At 52.6% G+C, this 21702-nt stretch overlaps 6 protein-coding genes across 6 annotated transcripts; 3 read left to right on the top strand and 3 right to left on the bottom strand.

Annotated features, from left to right (window-relative positions):
- Positions 1-301: 301 nt before the first annotated feature.
- Positions 302-2080, top strand: N7462_011638 (CwfJ domain protein; the record flags this gene model as incomplete). Its single annotated transcript, XM_057083352.1, has 3 exons — positions 302-315; positions 368-1327; positions 1378-2080. The coding sequence occupies 3 exons, from the start codon at positions 302-304 to the stop codon at positions 2078-2080; spliced, it is 1677 nt and encodes a 558-aa protein (XP_056927765.1).
- Positions 2081-2818: 738 nt separating this feature from the next.
- N7462_011637 (uncharacterized protein) lies at positions 2819-4197 on the bottom strand (the record flags this gene model as incomplete). The annotated part of the gene is made up of 2 exons (XM_057083351.1): positions 2819-4007; positions 4094-4197. The coding sequence occupies 2 exons, from the start codon at positions 4195-4197 to the stop codon at positions 2819-2821; spliced, it is 1293 nt and encodes a 430-aa protein (XP_056927764.1).
- A 2213-nt stretch (positions 4198-6410) lies between these two features.
- nimT (putative tyrosine protein phosphatase MIH1) lies at positions 6411-8304 on the bottom strand (the record flags this gene model as incomplete). Its single annotated transcript, XM_057083350.1, has 4 exons — positions 6411-7524; positions 7585-7810; positions 7877-7944; positions 8063-8304. The coding sequence occupies 4 exons, from the start codon at positions 8302-8304 to the stop codon at positions 6411-6413; spliced, it is 1650 nt and encodes a 549-aa protein (XP_056927763.1).
- Positions 8305-8946: 642 nt separating this feature from the next.
- On the bottom strand, positions 8947-9177 carry N7462_011635 (uncharacterized protein; the record flags this gene model as incomplete). The annotated part of the gene is made up of 1 exon (XM_057083349.1): positions 8947-9177. One exon carries the CDS (start codon positions 9175-9177, stop codon positions 8947-8949), a length of 231 nt encoding a protein of 76 aa, XP_056927762.1.
- A 6139-nt stretch (positions 9178-15316) lies between these two features.
- Positions 15317-18576, top strand: N7462_011634 (DNA-directed DNA polymerase POL5; the record flags this gene model as incomplete). Its single annotated transcript, XM_057083348.1, has 5 exons — positions 15317-15688; positions 15772-16360; positions 16427-17238; positions 17292-17597; positions 17653-18576. 5 exons carry the CDS (start codon positions 15317-15319, stop codon positions 18574-18576), a joined length of 3003 nt encoding a protein of 1000 aa, XP_056927761.1.
- Positions 18577-19409: 833 nt separating this feature from the next.
- Positions 19410-20400, top strand: N7462_011633 (5'-methylthioadenosine/S-adenosylhomocysteine nucleosidase family protein; the record flags this gene model as incomplete). Its single annotated transcript, XM_057083347.1, has 2 exons — positions 19410-19720; positions 19779-20400. Coding segments are annotated over 2 exons (933 nt in total), but the record flags the coding sequence as incomplete, so codon positions are not given.
- Positions 20401-21702: the final 1302 nt, after the last annotated feature.

Here is a 21702-nt window from a genome sequence, read left to right as displayed (position 1 = left end):
TCTCCAATACAAAAAAAGTTGACCGGCGCCGGACATACCTTTTTCCGGTGCCCGAATACACCTTCGCAACGCTAATCCTGTTGCAGCTAGCGTGATCACGGGATGGCCCAAGCTCCCCGGCCTTTTCCAGCTCACCTCTGCACAAACGGGCATTCTTTCTGCTTGACACGCGACCTTGGTCGCTCTTGTACAAAAGGATCACGGTTGCATGTCAATACAGATCTCAAATTTCTGACAGTGATCAATTTGTTCCTTTTGGTCTATTACTGGACCAATTTGGGGCCCTTGCATTGATTGCGCCATGGCTTCCAAAATGTATGAAACTCTCTCATGAAGCAATATGGCAGCCGAACTGATCAAGAAACAGTATTGTGATTGGCAGTCCAAACTGCCAATTGCGCGCCGTGTTCACCAAACTTGCCAAGCTGCATGTGAAGCAGAACTTCGCATTTGCGCTCATTGTTGGCAACCTGTTCGGCGACTGTACCACTGAGGCTGAACTAGATGAGATCACTGCTCTGCTGAATGGCAATGTCAATGTCCCCTTGCCGACTTACTTCACTTTGGGCAATCTTCCATTGCCAACACGAATTGTGGAGAAGATCGAAGCCGACGATGAAGTGTGTCCTAACCTCTACTTCCTTGGCAAACGAGGCACCCTGAAAACCTCAGAGGGTATTCGCATCGCTGCCCTTGGAGGTAAATTAGAGGACACGCATCAGTCAAAATCTGCTCCCGTGACCAATGCCGCAGGAAGGTTTCAGACTACATATACCGAATCTGATGCTCGAGCTCTCTTCGGAACCCACAGTGCCGATATCCTCATTACCAACCAGTGGCCCAAGGGAATCCGCCTTGGCTCCAATGTATCAGTGCCCGAGGACTACAGCTCCCTTTCAACAGAAACCCAAATTGTGTCCGATATCTGCGCTACCCTAAAGCCTCGTTATCACTTCTCCACATCGGACAGCTTTTTCTATGAGCGAGCGCCATTTTTCCATATGCCGAGCGAGGATAGCCCTGATGCAAAGCCCTTGACCCGTTTCATTTCTCTGGCTTCCTTCGACTCAAAGCAGAAGGCCATGTATGCTTTCTCTATCGACATCAGCGCCACAGCGCCGCTCACAATCCCTGCTGGCGTCACCGCCTCACCCCTGGCCGCACCCCAAGCCAAACGCAAGCATCTCCCCACGCAGCACGAATCATTCAAGCGCTTCGCCGCCTCCGACGATAACTACCAAGACCGCTCCAAGAAGCGCCGTCACCGGGACCCTCCCCCCGGCCCAGAACAATGCTTCTTCTGTCTCTCTAATCCCAATGTCGCCACGCACCTCATCACCTCCATCGGCGAGGAAAGCTACCTCACAATTGCCAAAGGGCCCCTCCCCCGGCCGACTTCTTCCCATCCCTCGGCTTCCCTGGCCACATCCTTATCATCCCTTTCTCCCATACCCCAACCTTAGATTCCATCCCCGACCCCGAGACCCGCTCCACCACCTACAACGAGATGGGGCGTTACAACAGCTCTTTGCGCCGCATGGTCGCCACCCGCTCAGCTGGCAATCTAGGCGCCGTCACCTGGGAAGTCAGCCGCGCTGGCGGCATCCACACGCATTGGCAGTTCCTCCCCGTGGCAGCTTCTCTGATCCGCGAGGGCCTCGTCGAGGCCGCCTTCAAGGTCGAGGCCGAGAATTTGTCCTACCCGCGCTTCAGCACTCTCGCCCACAGCCAAGCCGACGGGCCCAGCGAGCCGGGCGACTACTTCCGCGTCTCCATCTGGTGCCCCGCCGACGCCAAAGCTGAAGAAGCCCCAGCCGCGCCCGAGGCCGACACGACTGCATCCGATGCCGTGAAGGCGCCCGGAGCTCACACGTCCGGCTCCGAGAAGGTGCTCACACTGGACCTGCACCCGGAGTTCCGATTCGATCTGCAGTTCGGCCGCCGCGTGATGGCAAAGTTGCTCGAGGTCGACAAGCGGATGGACTGGCGGAACGCGACGCAGTCGCAAGCGGAGGAAGAGGCCGATGCGGTGGCGTTCAAGGAGACATTCAAAGAATATGACTTCTCGCTCGAGTCATGAGGTGAGGATCTAAGGCCGTGATCTACGTGTCTGCAGGTATCAGGAAGCCGATCTACGCATGCCGTTGGGGCGGGCTCTACCGGGCAAGCGTCGACCTCATGTTTCATGTACAATATTACGACGACGAGCACAATGGAAATCGAAATGGATATCGCTTGTCATTTCCGTATACGTTCACTCAACTGTGGCCAATAAGTCCCCAGTAATAAGCCTATAGGCATGTGCTACGAGAGAAAAGGCAATAAGTATGATAAGTCCGTGAATGGTTTTCAGTCCATTGGGCACGTACTCTAGAAGGATCCGGCAAGAACACAGTAGTGAGTAGTGGTGCACAAGCACTTGTTTCTTTCTCCAAAACGAGCATGAGTGAAGTATGTACACGAGTACGAGCATCCATCCAATGCCACACAAGGCAAAGTGTAGGAAATATAGAGACTTCGTAATGGAGGCCGGGCGGTGAAGTCAAAGCGCTGGCGGCAGGGGGGACAGATCCAAAAAAGAAAACGAGGGACACATGAAAAAAAGGATAATTTGCAGGACGGGGGGAATGCCAAGAGAAAGAGAAAAGAGTACAGAACATGGTATCAAAATTTCTTTCCTCGTGAAACTCACATCATACAGAGAAACGGTGAACAAGGTAGAGGGAGTCAGAAGAACGTTAAGAGAAAAAAGAGGGAAGAGAAGAAGATAAGTGGCTTTGAAGAAGAGGGTTCGTGGGAAAAGAGAAAATCATACAGCTCAGACGTCCCGGAAAGTATTCGGGGCTGGCTTGCGCCCGCTTTGCAGGAGAGTCGGTGGCCGCTCTCGCGTTGGCTCCATGGTGTACTCGAATTCCGAGTTGGCGTGCGACTGGAATGGAGGAGGGGGCGATGCCGCCTGCGAAGTGTAAGTGGGCGGGTACTGGGTCGAGCCGAAGGACGGCTGGCGCTGGAATCCCGCCGCCGGAGCGGCGTGTGCAGAGTCTGGGGAAAATGCCATCGGCGCCGGGTTATAGTTGTTGTGGGGGTTATAGGCCGCAATGGGAGTGGGCGAGCCGACGGTGTGCAACTGATTGTCCGCGCCATGCGCATAGTCCGTGTAGGGCTGCTGGTGGTCATACGGCTGGTGATCGTACGGTTGATGGTCGTACGGTTGATCATAGGCGGCTGGTGCCCCAACTGCTACACCGATACCAGGTGAGCGCCGGCCATACGGATCCTGTGCGGCGGCGTACGTGGCAGCTGGGCCCGAAGGGACAGGAGAACGGCGGGTATAAGGGTCATTTGCGACGCCGTACGCCGCTGCTGGGCCGGGGGATCGCCGTCCATAGGGATCAATGGGGCCAGCACCGATGGGGGACGTGTTGCTGACGGGCGAGCGGCGGTAAGGATCCTGGGCGACAGCCAATGCAGCCGCCGGGCCAGGAGACCGCCGGGCATAGGGATCAGTGGGATTGAACCCTCTGTACCCGGGAGCCGAGGGGGTACGGGTCGGTGGGTAGTCCGAGTAGGCGGCGCCTGGATGCATGGGCGTGCCAGCGCCCTGCTTGCGGTCAGGCCCTAATGGCTCCATCTCGACCTCATCGTGGTGGCTCTCATCTTCGATGCGCTTATCGACTGCGGAAGCCCAGGTGGGCATCGCGGGCAATTCATCATCATTGGCAGTAGTGGTCTTCGGCGAGTCGAATGTTGCCGTCCTCACGGCTCCCCGGTATACAGGCGGGGCGGGCGAAGGCTGGTATATGGGCTCAGGGGGGGGTGGAGGCGGCTGGTTCAGAGGAGTTTCGTCATAGTATTTGGGCTTCTTGGATTTACGTCGACCGGAGGGACAACAACAGCCGCAGCAGCATTTACAGCATTGATAGCCGCAGCACAAACAATTAATGACGCACCCCACGATACAAATGACAATCACAGCGCAGATGATGATCGCGACGATAACAGGCCATCTATAGACAGAGAGCGACGGATTAGCGGCCTAGTTCCAGGATTATAATTTTCAGGCACCTGGCTTCGTATAGCCCGATGAACTTACTTGCAGTACGTCTTCGACATACATTTGTCCCAAGACGATGAAAAAGATGAGGAACTAGAGCTCGAATCGGCACGAAGCCATAGAGCCATGTGCGCCGGACTCATGATAGCGCGCTAATGAGTGAACTGATGATTGCAAAAAATAGTTGAAACAAGTTGAAGGCCACTGATGGGTATCTAGGCGATCATTCGGATTTTGGGTCACCAAATCAGACCCGACCACGGTCTCAATGTGCGATGTCCGGCCTGAAAAGTCGCAAGAGCGAACAGCGCATGCGATCCGCCAGACGGTGATCTCTGGCTGCCACAGAAATTCCAATGAGAGAGGAGCGTCACGTCCAACCCGGTAATCGGGGGGGGGGTGTGTTGAGAGAACCCTGGCAGCGCGAGGCGCAGCAACAACGAATGGAGTAAAGGGTCCCAAGGGTAACGGGTCGAGGGATCCCGCTGGAGAGGCGCAGGCAGCAGGACTCTAAGTCAAGGATCGCCGGGCGGAGGGGGGCGATCAGAGCATCAAAATGCTCAGATCGAGCAGGTGAAGCAGGGAAAGGCCGAAAACGAGTGACAGGCCTGCTTGGAGAGGGAAAGAAGAGAGAAAAAGAAGAAGTTGAAGAGCCAACGCTGAAACACGGAGGGGATCTCAGAGTCAGGGTTGACAGGCGACCCCATCACCCGCCTTCTCCGCCTATCACAGCCCCCACATTCTCGTTGGAGACTTGTAACCGCCAATCGTCATTAATCGAGGGGCCTTCGCCTCCACCGTTTGCCGATCGCGCAAATTTGACCGGCTAGCAAAAGTTGGTTCGCGGGACAGGGACATGTGGAAGGGCTAAAGATAGAACGAAGGCGGCACAGAGACAAGCGCGCCGAAATGAGGCGGCAGAGACAAGCATCTTCGCGTCGACGATCGAGTATCGTCGTCGCGTGGGGCGATATACTTCGATGCCGGGGAGAGGCTTGACTGGACCACAAGTCAAGGGAGGCCGACATACCGGGGAAACTCTACAGGATCTACAACACGCAACACGGAAGATGAGATTATCATCAGAGAATGGTTTTCATTCTGCTCACAAAGGGAAGAATCATGTATCTGCAAGCCCTTCTTTTCAACCGGCTGGTTCAGCCACACCCATTAAAATCCCCCAGGCGCATAAAGCGACCTGTCTTCACTGTCAGGCAATTAGTTTTGTTATGTACAGCTGCACCGCCACGCGTGGTGTATGACATTTCCATATTCCCCTCCCAGCCAACCCCAAGGATCTGCCTCTCGAACACCCAGAGCGAGCGAAGACAGGCAATCCACGGGGGCATATATTCGCAGCGGGAGAAGAAAACATGCAATCAAATACAAATCTCGCAAGGACACGAAGAAAGCGCTCGCAAAGACCGTCAGTCATGAACGATTATGCATCTTTGGTACAGCGGGAATGGAAACATTCCCCCGTGACTAGAAAACGATATGATGAAACACCTGTACAGGAAGGGTGAAACAAAGGATTAAAGATTGGTAGGTGTGGAAATCGAATTAGGGGGTGAAGAGAAAGGGAAAGTGGCCAACATGTTGGTTGGCGGCAGATGGGTTAGGGGATGCGCCAGTTGGTTCCAGGACGGGTAGTCCCCCCGAGTTGGGATCGGGGACCGCAGATTCGAACAGGCGGAAATAAAACCAGGGAGACTTCATGAGGCAGATGGAATCTCGCATTCGGAGGGGTCATCGAGAACATAGGAAAAGGTAGGTCGGGTCCAGGGCCCGAGGCGGGTGAGGGTCATGAGAAAAGGGGTACCCGAGGTCGTTGATATGCTCATGGAGAAATAGCCAGGCAGGTGGATGGACCATGCGAAGGCGAAAGGAAAGGGGGACTGGTGAGAGGTCCGGATATCGTCGAGGAGAAAGGAAACGCTGGAATCGTATGGGACTCGGGGGACGAAAAGAAAAGAGCCCAAGAAAGAAAGGACATGATGATATCGACAGCGCAATATCAGGTCGGTGGAGAGAAGAGTTGGAAAGGTAGAGAAATCGGAGGAATCCGCGCTCTGCGCAGCTCTCGGGAGAAAGGTCGGTTGGCCCAGCTGTGCAAGCCAGTGCTGTCGCTATCGCGCCATCCTTTCACCGAAGGTACTTTTGTGATCGAAAGCTGGAGAAGAAGAAGGTCAAGGAAAGAGGATGGAAGAAACCCATCAGAAAGAGAAGAGAAAATAGAATGCCACAACGGCAAAAAGAAAAAGAAGAAAAAGAAATAAGAACTCCTCGCTCCAAGAACAAGACACAAAAACAAAGTATCCGCCGGGCGCCAGAGCACAATCAGCAGTGAGATAACTTAGTAAGAAAGCATTCGGCGACCAGGAGTTCGATTGGGCACCGGGCTCTCAGAGAAGGGAGAACCAAGGAGACGACTACGGTCACTACCCAGACGACAACGGCCGGTTGGGCTATCCTCCATCTGGGGCGAGTGTTGGCCAAAGGCAAAGGTCTGGGCACGATTCAACTTGGAACGCTGCTTCACCTTACCCAGACCACGCTCGCAGGCGAACTCATGCTCCTTGTCGTTCATCTCCACGTAGTTTTGGGGGAAACAGAACGAGCGATGCTCGGCAAAAAAGGAGCTGTAACCCCCGTCCAGAATGTACATATCGGGATAGGTGAGATTAGGGTACGCGTCAACATTGACAGCCCGATCACGGTGACGGATATACTTGGCCATGATGGGGGCCCGGTGGGCAGAATATTCACAATGTAAAATTAGGGCAGTCCGCGGCTTGACGGACCCGAACAATTCACCCGCAAGCTGGTCCTTGTCGTTGTAGTTGAGGGCGCCATTGATATGGCCACCTTCATATTCGTATTCGAATCGGCAGTCGACGATCATGATGTGGTCGAAGCGGTCGTTGAACTTCCCGTCGAGGAGTTCGATGAGGGTGTTCTTGGCGATGCGAGGCAGGCTGTCCGCCTTATCCTCCGGCACGAAGTGTGGAAGATTCAGGGTTGGCGAACTTTCGATGTCACTGATGGACTGAAGGGGTGCATTTGTAGATACCTTGGCCTCTTTGTCGGCAATCACATCCGCAGGATGTTCAAACATACTCAATGATCGTCGGCATTGTTTGCGGGGACGCATCAAGGGGTGAGAGGGCTTGCGAATTGAGCTGGGTGCGGGAGACCCGCTGCTACGAGCATGGTGAAAAGGAGGGCGCAGACGAGGCAGTGCCAGGCTACCAGACGAGCTGTTACGGGAGATGGATCTTTCTTGAGGAGGGGAATCACCAAACATGTCCTCCAAAGAGGTAGACGTGCTCAAGGAAGTCTTCGCGCCCGCGGTACTGAAGCGGAATGGAGGTGCTTTGCTCTCGTGAGCAGGACGGGTCATGCCCAGCTGAAATGACTGAGCCTTGCTCCGTGCCAGACTTGGACGAAGGAAATGAGGCCGGCGTCGTCTGTACAAGCATTAGGTTAGCTCGAGCAAATATGGCTGAGGCTGGGTGATTCTTGCTTACTCGAACGGGAGTCCAGCAGGTGACTCAATCGGCGACGCCTGGAGTGGGCTCGGAGCATTGGAAGCCGTAGGGGAGTCCATTGGCGTCCCCAGCGGAGACGGGGAGTGCACCTCGATCTCCGTCGTGACAATGAAGGCGGGCTTGTGAGGCAGGGGAGACATTTCCATGATGTCGATGGCCGGGGCGGGCGACGACGAGGGCAGCGGCGGAGTGGTCATCACATCATCTGTACAGCAACTTAGCATGGCAATCATCAGGTTATATGAAGGCTTCCCTCAGCGTGGATTCTCACCGTGACCATGAGCATGCCCCAGGATGTTCGATGTGAACAAAGACCGACGCGGCGTTGCTAGTTGTGGGCTAAGTATAGTGTCAGCACGTTTTTTCTCCTCTTTCGTTCTTCTCTTCGTCTTTCCTTTGATTCGAAGAACTCTTTGTGCCATCTGGGGCGGCTGCTCGAGACCCAGTAACCACTTACCTCTGGTCAATGTGGAAGTTCTGAGACAAATCAGCAACCAGGCTGGCTGTCGGTGAGGAGCCCCGAATCGGCTTCATGTTGAAGTAGTCGGGACCCGACTTCTTCATGGACAGATCTTTGAAGTTGAAGCTATTTGGACCAAAGCCCGAGGTAGGATACGAGGTCGGCGCATCTGCCCGGAAGCAGTGCCCAAAGAGAAGGGATGGAGGCTGCATGGCCGCCAACGGGGAGGAGTGTTCCATTTCCAGAGGCCGAATGGCAACGGGGCCAGAGAGGTTCCGGGGTGATACAGTTGAGAGTCAACGCAATTGGAGGCTTAAACACGACCTCAATCAAACTGAAAGGACAACGCTTTTGCAAAAGACCGCTTGTATGCAATATGCACGATATGCAATCGACACCCGTCACACGTAATATCACCACATGCACGTTCTGCCCACAACGGTCGTCAGATTTCCCAGAGCGTTCGGACTGATGACCAAGTCCCAACTGGCGGGCTCACGGCCGGTGCACGAGAGTTCGTCGGGGAGGGAAGAGAGGTCGCAATGGAGGGAGGGCAGCTTAGAGGGACATGGCCGGCGGCAAAGATCGGAGATTCGGGCTGCAGCAATTGGAGGGGCCGGCAGCTCGTGGGCAGCGGGCAGAGGAGGATGTACAGAGAAAGGAAGTATTCGGGGACCGGGGTTGAAGGTCGGAGGTGGAGAGATGCGACTGAACTTCGCGGCCGACGACCATGAGCCTGGAAGGTCGAACAAGAAAAGATGAAGGAGAGAAAGGAAAAGAAGCGGAACAGAAGGGTTTGAAGAACGAAACTCGTGAAGCTGAAGGGATGGGTCTGTTGCAATGGCAACGCAAGTGGGGAGGATCTCCAGATTAGGGTACAGTTACTTCGGTCTGCTGCGTTTCGTATGGCGTTTGGGGTCCGTATCGATACCATACCCGACCGAACGGGGTAATTCACAGTGTGCCCAGTGGGCACCATAGCCTCGCGCTCTGATCGGGTCCGACGACGGGTCTGGGGCGGTATGCAGGGCGTATTTGGCGTATGGAGCCCGACACAGCCCAGCAGGGTACGGCGGTACGGGCTGTATGGGCTGTGACCCCGTACGGGCCATACCTGCTGCTGATCCGGCCCTACGTAATTCGGCCAGTACTTCCTCCCTGTACGCTGAGCTCCCGCAACACGATGTACCTCTGTCGGGCTTTCTGCACGTCCCCACTTTGCACACATGCTCATCCTGTGGAGTGCGTTCAGGTACGATCGCGCTGCAGGTATGCAACAGCCGCTTTCCCCCCAGCGGCCAGTAGTCTTTTTTTTACTCCGGGAGGGCTGTCCCGACTGAGTATGGATGTGCACTGGTCTGCCCATTGGCACACCTCCTGCTTCCGACCGTACTGCCCGTTCTTTGGCCCCAGTGGCTCGTTGCCCGGGCTCCCTTGCCGCCCATCGTCCAGACTACCGGCTGCACAGCAACGCGGCGCCTATCAGCGTCCTCCCCGGTCCCTCCGCCTTCATTCTTGTCCGGGCTGGCTGAGATGCTCTGTGCACCCCCGTTACCAGGGGAGAATCTCGTGAGAATTGGAAAATCCCACATCCAGTCAGGAACGGGCTCCGACCTCTGGAGGATCACTTACAGCCACCGCTTTCGTGGTCGAGCATCCCTCAGCTCCAAACGGAGGACTGGGTTTCCTAGCTAGGGCTTCAATCTCTATCCTTGGCAACCATGTGTTGTCGACCCTTTCTAGGAGCAACCCAATAGTCCCGGCGGTTCTTATCCTCCCTCGCGACCACCAAGTACTGGCCTCCCTCTTCCCCCCCCCCCCCTGGCCTGGGAGAAACCGACTATGGGGAAATCCAGACAAACCTGCCAGGGGGGTGTCACTTTTTTTGATACCAGGTCCTTTCATCTGGTTCAGGCCGTTAGATGCTTTTTTTTTTTCGTGATGCTATTCGTCCCTCAAATTTTTTTTTCATTCAATAGCGGGACCTGGTAATTTCCATCGACTCCACGAGAACCACTGTCTATTGAGGTACTGTATAGAACTGTACTCCGTATACTCGCTTCTCGCCAGAAAGCCCGCGTTTCCGTGCGGCTTCCATGGGGCTTCCGTATCCACCATCAGAAAAATCAGTCACGAAAAGTTTTTCGTCCATCCCGTGCCGTCGCCGTAGTACAACGGACTTCAGCTGAAAAAAACGGAGCCAGATCGAAGCTAAGAGGCCCCCAACTCCACTCCGTTCCACTCCTTCGGAAAAATAGAGCTCAGGAACCCAAAACGAGGAGACTGCAAGTGATGCGAGGATCACCTGCAAGGACGAGTCCGGAGGAATGGGTTTGCTGTCTGTCAAATTCAATTAACGGTTTCAATTTGGGGGCGTCGACGTCACAGACAAAGTCTCATAGTTCAATTATCCCTTCTCAACTCTCCCAAAGTGCGCGAGAACCCTATCGCCTGCGCTCACGGTCGGGGCTTCTCGGTATCACCCGATGAGGAACACCCCCGATGAAGGGAGGGCTTAAATTACGGAGTTGTGGGCGATCATTCCCATTGCGAGCAATGCGTGCGAGCTTATGGGCACACGGCAGCAAGCGATATCGAGGATCGCAGCAACGGCACACCAAAAGTGAGAAAAACGACCCATTGGCGAATGACGATTCGCAAGGGAATTCCGACATAATCAGGCCTTGAGCTCAACAGTGGATTATTCCGGTAGAACCGAGGGGCTGATTGGCGGTGCGCGAGAACGCTGCCGTTCGTCGACCGGGTCCCTTGATCTCTGTCCTCATTGGGCGTCAAGCACGGATCGAAGCTGGGATAGACGCTGTACCCCACCATCCCAAGGGCTATCGGTGCGGAGTGAGATCAAGCACGTAGTATCGAGTAAGGAATGGGCCCGACTATCTTCATTCTTGTCGCGGACGCAGCCCTGGAGAACAAAAGAAACCGGTTCTTCAGGCGTGAGGAGAGGACATTATCTCATACCCGTGCTGCTGCCCTTACTTGCATTCCGGTTGATCAAGGGTCCGCGAGGGGAACGTTCAGATCGCGCATCCCTTCCATGCCCCCTTGGTAGGATGTTTAGGCGATTTTAGCTATTAATTGAGTCCCGAGGGCCATGGTCCATTGAAACCTTCATTCTGCTCTTGTGACCTGCTACTCGTCCGAGTCGACGCTCGGAGAGCAGCACCACAGCCAATATCTACCACCAGAATGGGATAGTGTCCTCGAGTCCAGCACCATAGTCGATGCGATCATGATGATGATATGCTTTATTGATACTCAACTAAACCTTCAGCAGGTTGAGAGGCCCGCCTGTTGAACTAACCGTATTGCGCATTGCTAGGTACGCAGCATGAACGAGACTGGGCAGGCCGGCACCGTGCGACTTGCGGGGGACTGGGAATGACATCCCCGAACATGCCCGATTGTCGAGTTCATTGTATCGAGTCGATCCAGTCCATCCACTGATAGGCTCGGTCAGTCACCGACCAGCCCATGCACTGGCCTGCATGGGAACCGGTTCTTTGTGTTGAAATGCCCTAATCGGGTATGTGAGGCGCGTCCACGCATCAACAAAAAAGCACGGTATCATGTCGGCACCACGTCGGCATCGGCTGCAGCTCTGTGTTTTTGCCACCATGATATCAAAGCGGCTCTGGTTTTGACCTGAGACTGCTAGTCGATGGGGTCGGCGACAAACCGACCAGTGGGAGTGGGTATTGGGTCGCTCCAAATCCTGCACCCCACGGCATGCTATTCTGGGCGATGCTGAGCACCTCGGGCGGCTTTTGACCCCTCTTTCGTGAAACACCGGTTGATGGCTCCCTCTCCGGAGGGGTTTCAATTCACGATCGCGCCGCACATCATTCTACGGCGGCGTATCGGCCGATCAGGATCTCCGGAACGAAGCAGGATGCAGAGCATCGCCCCATGAAAAGATGCGGTGTACGGAACCCACAGCCCCCCCATATGGAGTATGCAATACTATGACGGGTCATGATATGAGCCTTGGAGTGATGGCATCAACTCCATGGGCCCCATGTTGGTCCGTGAGGCTACGTCACTCCATGAGTTGATTCCATGATCTGTGTTAATTAATTTGCCCTCTCGTACCGGATCGGAGGAATCATGATGACTCCATGACGTTCGCGAGATCGACTCTTTGTTTACCGTCGCGTCGCGGGCTTTGTTTTTCTTTTGGTCTGCATCATGTCGAGCATCCAGAGCCTCGCCTACTGTCACCTTACAAGGACACCAATCAAACTGGCCCGCTTTCTGCATCTGTTGGCGCTGACCCCGGTACTGTCTGTTCGGTCAGCCCGATCGCGTTCTCTCTGTGGCTGCGCCACTAGAGTATTCAACAGGCCAGTGGGGTCAGGCTGATAATGATGTGATCCGTCAGCTGCGTCACAGCGCCATGTGCGAATGAGCCAGTCGCGTTGAGTCTCCAGCCGATCTGCCCTGTCCTAGCTGCGGGGTCCATCACATCCGTCGACTCGTGTTCTGCGTCCCTGCAACCTGCAACCCGATTGTCTGGACCGTCTGGGCTCCCCTCGTTCGCCCTATGAGCCTTCGCGACCGAGTGGGGGTGACATCATGATATGTTGGTGATAGCGAAACTGGAACGGAAACTTGAAGTTGCCCGCATCTGTAAACAAACCAAAGTTTCGCAAAACGCGAACCGCATGCGCAATCCCGTGACTCCCAACTGGCCTCCAACCAACCAACACCAACAACAACATCATCACCAACATTTGTGCCTTGATAACTTTCACAACAAGCTTATCCACCGTATTCGATACCGTTGGTCTTGTCACTATCTCCAATACTTGAATTACCCATACCATGAAATTTCATACGAGCCGCCGGGTCTTCTTCGCTCTCCCTTCCCCATTCCGTTGTCACCCTCCCCCCTCAAGTCGCTGGGCTCCGGCGATTTGTAAATCCATTCTTCATCCCCCGGCGGCTCCGATCTGCGGCGCTATTGAATGCCCCGGCTGCCATCGCCCATGCGATAGTCCACGCCTCTTACCGTCGTGCCTGTCAGCAAAGTTCCCCGGCTCCAGTAGTAAGCAAGCTAGGCGGCCTAAAAGCGGATGAGCCCCCTGATCGCGGGTGCTATCACGACCTAGTGACAACCCTACACCCCATTCAATATTGGCGCCTCTCCACTCTGAGAGCGCACTGCCCCGATCCTGGCACGGGAATGCCGACCGCGGCCTCTGTCGCTGGATCATTATTGCGTGCCAGCAGCTGGCGTCCAGATAGATCGCAGGTCGGGTCGAGGCGATGAAATTGATTAGTCGAACTTTTGCCCATTCAATAGACAAATGTCAAATATTCCCACCATATGTCGTCCTCAGTCGACAGGTACAAATTATGTCTCTCTTATCGCTGTAGCACAGAACCCACATCCACCCCAAGAAAAAGAAACCATACCGACCTTCATGCCCCGTTTGCCTACTAGTTCCTGCGCTTGCCGCATTCGACGCTTTTCCCCTGAAATAGTGCCCCTGCTGATCCGCGGTTAGCTGTCAACCAGCTCTATTGGGGCGGCCTGCATGGCCCACGTAGCCTCCTCCACGCCGTATCACCAATGCATTTTGTGCCACATTGCTGCACTATAAGGTTATTTGTGTCATGATTGACCCTGAGAGTTGACCTGTGGACTCTCGTGCAGAGCCGTTGCTGGGGCAAGCGCCGTGTCGCGACTTTCGGAGTGATATATATCGCCTTGGTGGTTCCGCTTGCATACTACAAGTACACTCGCGACACATCGGCTCCAGGCCTTTTCCTATACATCGTCACCTATTTCATAATATTCTCGTACCCATGCAACGCTGCCTGACTTGGCTGGTGAAACATGTCAGAAACTTAATTGAGGGGACATTTCGTTTCTTTTTCTTTGCTCTTTATAGACTTCGTACACCACAACATTCCTGATCGCAAGTATAAATGCAATAGTTTGCCTGGGTAGCCTGGCCAACGATGGATTGCACGCCCGGGGAACCGGGCAATTGCATTCTATCGACTCAGGCAGCACGCAATACCAGTCGCGGCGAGATTTTTTGTGTTGCTGGTGAGCCTGGAGTCCTAGCTATCGGGGCCTCGCAACCGCTTGCCCCTGAATACCTCTCAGAAGAACTGATCAGATTTCGTGGGCACTGCGACATGCGGACTATTCGTTCTATTGTTTTGAGTATCGAGTAATCTGAACATGAAAGAACGAGTACTGAAATCTCGAAATGTCATGAACTCAGAACCGCTGCTGTTTTTTTCACTTCCGATATGTATGTTCGATGAGATAGATGACTCATTTGGACGAGAGGCTGAGGTTTGCATGGCAACCACCTGGCGAGGTGATTCTGGGGTAGTCCTTTATATTTTGTTCAAAGAGCTCGGTGCTGTGAGGAATCTTGGCCGGTTGTAGATTGAAGGCATGAGGAACTCTTCATCAGGCCATGTGGTAGATGTGGCGGGAGCCCGAGACAAGGACTATATATATCTCTACGTGCGAGCAATTGCCTGAACGGTCATGAAAACTTCAGTTGATAAATCACCCCAAATATTTTGTAGAACTCCATTAAAACTTCAGCTATTTGATAGCTCAATATCCAAAATATATCGCTCAAACGCCACCTTCCACCGGGCCATGATAGCTGACCGGGTCCGGAGTTGAGCGAAGACCACCGTGATGTGGAAAGGGGTTACATCGATTAGTTGCTTTCTACACGTTCAAAAGTCAAGAAATGATGGATCTGAGGATGGTAGGAGTCCAATGCTTGGAATCCTCTTTTTTTGTCGTGACCAATATCTATAGTGTACTTTCAATGGCTTTTGTATAGGGGTTTGGATGCGGGCGATGTTCCCTCTTCAGTGCGTGGAACTTTATCTATCCGGAGAACCAGATATGAAATTCTATAGAACAAAAACGAGCCATTTCAAAGACAAAGGTCATCATTTGCTTTTCCAGATGGAAGCCGTCATTAGATTTAAGCTCTTAAGGTTGTTGTTCTCGTGAGGCCCTTGCGACAGCGCCTTACGTCGAAGGAGCATGCCTCTTATCAGCCAGCTTATCGCAATACACTAAGCCCGATAAGGCAACCGCCTCCCGAATTTTCTGCGCCGCAACGAGCAATGCTACACTGCTTCCCCAGCAAGGAGCGCAACGTCTCAGTGGCTCCAATTCTGAAGCTACGGTCTCGACAGTAATAGCGTGGGCTTATTGGCTCTCCTACCATACCAAACAAAATGCGTCCCGCCTATGGCGCTTCGAAAAAGCGTCGTCGCGAACCGTACAACGTCGACGTCAAGCTAGTCGAGATCTACGAGGACCTCGCCAGCGAAAAGGACGAGATTCGCCTCAAGGCTGCTCAAGGTCTTGTCTCACAGTTTACACCGGACAAGAACCCGGCCGATGACCAGATCAAGAAGACCCTGCAGAGGCTGTTCCGCGGTCTCTGCAGTAGCCGCAAAGCTGCCCGGATTGGATTCTCTATTGCCCTGACCGAGATTCTTACTCAGATCTTCTCGGCGTCGCGGGAGTCTTCAGAATTTGATATTTCGAATGTACTCAAGATCTGGGAGTCGCAGTCGAATTCGTCCGGCAGCGAGTCGGGACAGGTTCGTCATCAACTACCTCCCTTGGTCGCGACGGAAACCATCGTTTCATTGCAATTGTGCTAACACGGCTGTCATTGATATAGGAACAACGCGATCACCATTTCGGCCGCCTCTTCGGCGCCGAAGCACTTATCAAGTCCTCAATCCTCTTCCAGTCCTCCGTGCCGTTCTCTGAATGGACCAAGGTCCTCGATCTCGTGTTCGAACTCGCCCAGAAAAAGCCATGGTTGCGGGAGGAATGTGGCTGGATTCTATACCGATGTGTCTATGATCTCTCTGCACGTGAAATGGATATCAAGTTTGTCGACGCAACCATTGAGCGTTTGTGCTCTCATGATCTTGCCCGATCTCCAGAGGGCGTTGCTGTCTGGCTCGCCGTTAAGGACATGTTCCCCAAAGCCAATTTCCCTGGTAAGGTTTGGAAGCACGATGACCCGCTGGACACGAAGGAGCGCCACAGCCTGGCGAAGATCATGAAGGAGTCGTCCGCGGAGCAGAACGACGGTGAGAGTAAGGCCAAGTCTTCTGGAGTGTGGAACTCGAAGCTTCACTTTGCTTGGGATGCGGTTCTTTCTCGGACCAGTGATGAATCGAAGGATAAAAACTCTAAGAGCAAATCTTCCAAGTCTACCCGCCTGACTTTCGTTGATTTCTGGACCGAAGTTGTGGATAGTATGATTTCCCCTTTCTCTCCTTTTCAAGTCGTGCATTTTACAGTAGGGCTAACATGCTAATTAGATGGCCTGTTTGCCTCCTCATCGTCCGATGAACGCAAGTACTGGGGATTCCTCCTCTTCAACAAAGTCCTCAATGAAGGCGCCCCAGAGCAGGCAACTCACATTTTCACTAAGAACCTTGTCCGTTGCTTGATGAACCAACTTGCCGTGGAGGACCGCTACCTGCACCGTATGGCTGTCAAATCATCTAAGGCTATTCAGACGCGTGTTTCTAAAGAGCCCGGGTTCGCCGCGGCCGCCGTCCGGGGCTTGATGAGTACCAGCGGAACGATCAACTTTGACCAAGTGACCAAGACCAAGACAGTCGAGAAGATCGTGGCCGACGCGAACAGCGATGCCCTGCAAGAAATTGTTCCCTTGTTCGAGCAGCTCATCCGCAGCCCAGGCACAAGCGATGAAAAGGCTGCTACGTCGAACCGTCAGTTCATCGCCGGCCTGCTTCTATCCATCGTGCGCGCGAAGGCAGCCACTGGAAACAGTGATTCTGAGGAAGACTACCAGGCTGTGCTGGAGCAGATTATGTTCATCTTCGTGCGCTTTGCGTACTTCTTGGATAGTGGCAAGGGCTCCGATGCTCCCCAGCCACCTGTCTCCCAGGCTACCCAGGAATTGTTACGGAATCGGATCAATTCGGCGCTGAACGGCCTCCTCACGTCGCAAAAGTTTGCGGCGACTATTCCATATGCTGTGGTACGACAGATCCGCGACGCTACAAAGTCCGAGGAATTCGGAAAATTCATCATCAATATGGACGAGAAGTTGCAAGATGCTGTGAAGACTGCCTTCAAGTCACTAAAGAAACTGTCCAGCAAGGTAAAATAAATTCTCATTTCTCGATATTGTTAACATGTTAACACTGACTACAGGAAAAGAAGGGCGAGACCTCTAGCATCGCGGCCTTTAAGCTTCTCTACTCCATGACTGTCTTGCAAGTGTATAGCGGTGACGCCGATGCCGTCTCCATGCTGGATGAGTTGGACTTCTGCTATTCCAAGTTCTTAGGTGACCAGGCCTCGAAGGAGGAGGATACTTCTGATGCATCGGACGCGCTGGTTGAAATCCTATTGAGCTTTGCGTCCAAGCAGTCACAATTGTTTCGCCGTATGAGCGAGCAGGTGTTTGGTGCCTTTGCTGACCAGGTTACTGAAAATGGTCTGGAGTCCTTGATCTCGGTATGTATTTGCTGCCTTTTTTCTATGCTACGTGGTATCTAATAAACAAATGCAGATCCTGGAAGCCAAGGAGAGCCTGGCGGGTCAACAGGAGATGTTCGATCAACAGGATGATGATGACGATGTTGAAGAAGAGGAAGGAGATGATGAAGACGATGACGACGACGTAGAGATGGTCGATGTGGACGAAGAGGACAGTGATGTTGAAGTCGTCCTCGGTGGCGGCTCGGATGGCTCGGATTCCTCAGATGACAATGACGATGAGGAAGAGAGCGAGGAAGATGCAGCTGAAATCGCCGACTTTGAGGCCAAGCTAGCCGCCGCGCTGGGTACACATCGTGCCGATCAAGACCTCAACGCCGAGGAATCCGACTCGGACGCCGACATGAATGACGACGAGATGGAAGAGATTGACGACAAGTTAGCCAACGTCTTCCGTGCCCGCCGTCAGGCCACCTCTAAGATCAAAGACAAGAAGGACGCACGCGAGAACATGGTCAACTTCAAGAATCGTGTCCTCGACCTGCTGGAGATCTTCGTTAAGAAGTGTCACTCCCGTCTGCTCACGATGGACCTTATCCTCCCGCTGCTTCGCCTCGCCCGCCGCTCCAGCGTCAAGCAGATCGCGAATAAGGCCAACACCGTGCTGCGTGAGTACACCAAGTTGTGCAAGGGCAATGCGCTCCCCAAGATCGACAGTGAGGAGGGCGCCGTGGCTGTGCAAGAACTTCTGCGCGCGATTCATAAGGAGGCGAGTCATAGCGGACCGTCGGCCCATGCAACTGCCTGCAGCCAGGCTTCGTTGCTTGTGGTGAAGGTCATAGTGGGACATGATAAGGCTGCGATTGCGGACGTTGTTGATGTGTACGCCGAGACCCGCAAAGAGCAACTGAGCAGCACCAAGTGCCACGTTCAGCCGTCGTTCTTCACGGACTGGAACAATTGGTGTGTGTCTGCTAGTAAACAGCTGAAGAACTGAATGAGTGATTGTTGGTTGTGTATATATCCATGATTCAAGATATCGTTCTTTTTGCATAACACAAGATTTGGAAAAGAGTTCTGCAGGATTCCTCTCGTTTTAAAACTCCATATATTCCATTGCAACGCTAACAGATGGTGAATTGGGCGCTAAAAAGAGCTAAATTCGATGCCAGTTTAAGCGTGCAGGGGGTACTCAAGCATAGTTCAGAGTTGATCAGGAAGTAAGTAGCTCACGGCGGCGTATTAACTCAGGCTGGGTTTTGGAAGCCGCTTTCTTCCCGAGGCGGCAGTGTTACTGTCACCCTTTTCAGATGACAATGTCACTTTTCGCTTAAACAAGTCTCGAAAGACGTTGTTCTTGTAACCTCTTGACATCTTAGATCTGTAAATTACACGAGATCCGCAATAACGCCTGGTGTGGAGTTGGATTTTCAAGTCCCACTCATTTCCCTAACCCTAACCTTAACTCCTTGAAATGTTTGGACATTAACGAAAAGCCGTATGTTGGAGAAGTCATCATCAATATTTCTCAATAAAGCTGTATTCTTGTCTAGTATCCTCATGCAGGCCCTGCCGATCCCCAAAGGCGGCAATCAAAAGCAAATACATCCTCAGCCACCGCCTCCTCGGCCCAACTGACCGCCACATGGAAGGTCTCCTTGTACCAGATCAGCCGCATGGTTCTCCTCGTAGGACTCGAAAATCTTTTCTTTCCACCTCTCCTGCCTGCTATCACTGAGATGTTTATCTTGCCTCCCATCTTGTCATCTTTACGGCTGTCTTCGTAGGCTTCACCCTCACTTTTCCCCCGTCCTCCTTCGGCGAGAAGTACGAAATGCCTATTCCACCCCTTCATCACGCGAAGACTTCAAAATCGCTATCATTTGTGCACTCACACTGGAGGCGAAAGCTGTATTGCCATTGCTCGAGACTACCTATGATGACAGCCTCCACATCGAATACGGAAAGGTGCCTAGTGACCCTAACGCCTACACGTTAGGAAGCGCTGAAAAATATCATGTCGTCATCGTACATATGCCAGGACAAGGCAAAGGGTTTGCGTCGAGCGTTGCAAGCAATATAAAAAGAAGCTACCCAAATATCGAGCTGGCACTGGTGGTGGGTGTATGTGGTGGTGTTCCGTACACGAAAAACTCGACATTATCTTCTGGCGATATCTTCGGGAGATGTACTCGTCAGCAATGGGGTAGTGCAGCATGACCTAGGAAAGCGTGTTCCTGGTAAATTCGTTCGTAAGAACACAGTGCCTGCCAATCTCGGGAGGCGGAGCCCACAGATACTTGCATTCCTGAACAAATTGGACGTTGGCTATAAGCGATTGACATCTCGATTAGCCTCCTACCTGGTGAAAGTTCAAGAAGATTTCCAAAGTGAATATCCAGGCGTCACAAAGGACAAACTTTTCAGTCCTGACTACAAACACAAGTCCACAAATTGTCGCTGTGATCAAGCTATTTGTCACGATGATAATAACATCGTTCGTCTTCGAGCCTACGACCAAAGTGACCCGAGAATACAAGTACATTTTGGTCTTATGGCTTCCGGAGATACGCTCATGACGTCTGCTAAAGACAGAGATCGAATCGCGAAAACCGAAAACGTTATCGGGTTTGAAATGGAAGGCGCAGGAGTTTGGGACAATCTACCGTGCATTGTGATAAAAGGAGTGAGCGACTATGCAGATAGTCACAAGAGTAAGGAATGGCAGCATTATGCAACAGCAAGTGCAGCAGCATGTATGCGTGCGATCCTGGATGAGATTCCGGTTTCCCTGTCAGCATCGGCAACTGAAAGTGTGTAAAGTGAACCCATTCTAGCATTATACATAAAATTTACTGAACAAGATAATCCTAGACCATGATCGGGTAACAAATATCTTGTCAAGGAAGAGACATGCCGATTCCATAAATCAGGCCCGCTGCAATGAAGACCTCTACATTGAATCACTGACATTTCCACAAGCCCAATATCGCCTCGAGGAAATTGCTGTGGCCCATGAGAAAACTTGCGAGTGGATAGTTGAGCAGTCCGAATACCAGACGTGGATGAATGAGAAAGCTTTGCCACAGCACGGCGGCTTTCTTTGGATCAAAGGGAAGCCTGGTGCAGGCAAGTCAACCATGATGAAATATTTACTTTTGAATGCGAGAAGGAACTTTCATGATACTATCATTCTCTCCTTCTTTCACGCCCAGGGAAATATTTTGGAGAAATCGGTGATCGGCATGTATCGATCGCTATTGCACCAAATTCTGTCCTCCAATAGACTACTACCAGATGCGAGAAACTCATTTATGAATGTCGCAGAGCATCTTGAGCTCCAAGATGGGAGTATTGATTGGAATTCAAGAGACGTGAAGAACGTGTTCTCCTTGACCATCAAGTCCTTGCAAGGGCATCGGATACTCATCCTAATCGATGCTGTCGATGAGTGCAACCAGGAAGAGGTTGGCGATATGACAACATTTTTTGAAGGACTGGGAACATCTGCAGTCTCATCTAGGGTAAACATGAGGGTTTGCTTAGCCAGCCGACACTATCCCCACGTCAGCCTCGAACGAGGGATTGACCTCATAATTGAAGACCAACAAGAGCATAAAAGTGATTTGAGAAGATATGTCGATACAAAGCTACGGGGAGGGCGATCCATCCGTGTCCAAAACATCAGAGACAGGATCTGTAGAAGAGCGGATGGTGTGTTCTTGTGGGTTACACTCGTCGTTCGATCGTTGAATGACGCCTTTGATAAAGGCAAGATCGACGCCCTGGAACAAAGATTGGATGAAATCCCGGATGGTCTTGACGAGCTATTCACCGATATCTTAACTCGAGACCAGCAGGACAAGGATGGTCTCATATTCAGTCTTCAGCTCATCCTTTTTTCTCAGAGAAGACTTGCAAGAGAAGAGCTTTATTTTGCCATTTTGTTCAATAAAAATGGATCGATTGAACAACCTATTGACTGGGATTTGCATACAAATACGACCATTTCCAGGTTTATTCTTCACATAACCAAAGGTCTTGCTGAAAGTGCTCGATCAAAGCCTTACCAAGTTCGCTTCATTCATGAATCTGTTCGAGATTTCTTGCTCCTGAGAGCTGG

This window comes from Penicillium macrosclerotiorum (assembly GCF_028827735.1).
Source record: "Penicillium macrosclerotiorum strain IBT 26536 chromosome Unknown utg000014l_segment0_segment0, whole genome shotgun sequence".
Lineage (NCBI taxonomy): Eukaryota > Fungi > Ascomycota > Eurotiomycetes > Eurotiales > Aspergillaceae > Penicillium > Penicillium macrosclerotiorum.
The sequence above is the reverse complement of the archived record's forward strand: the minus strand, read 5'-3'. Positions and strand labels throughout refer to the sequence as shown.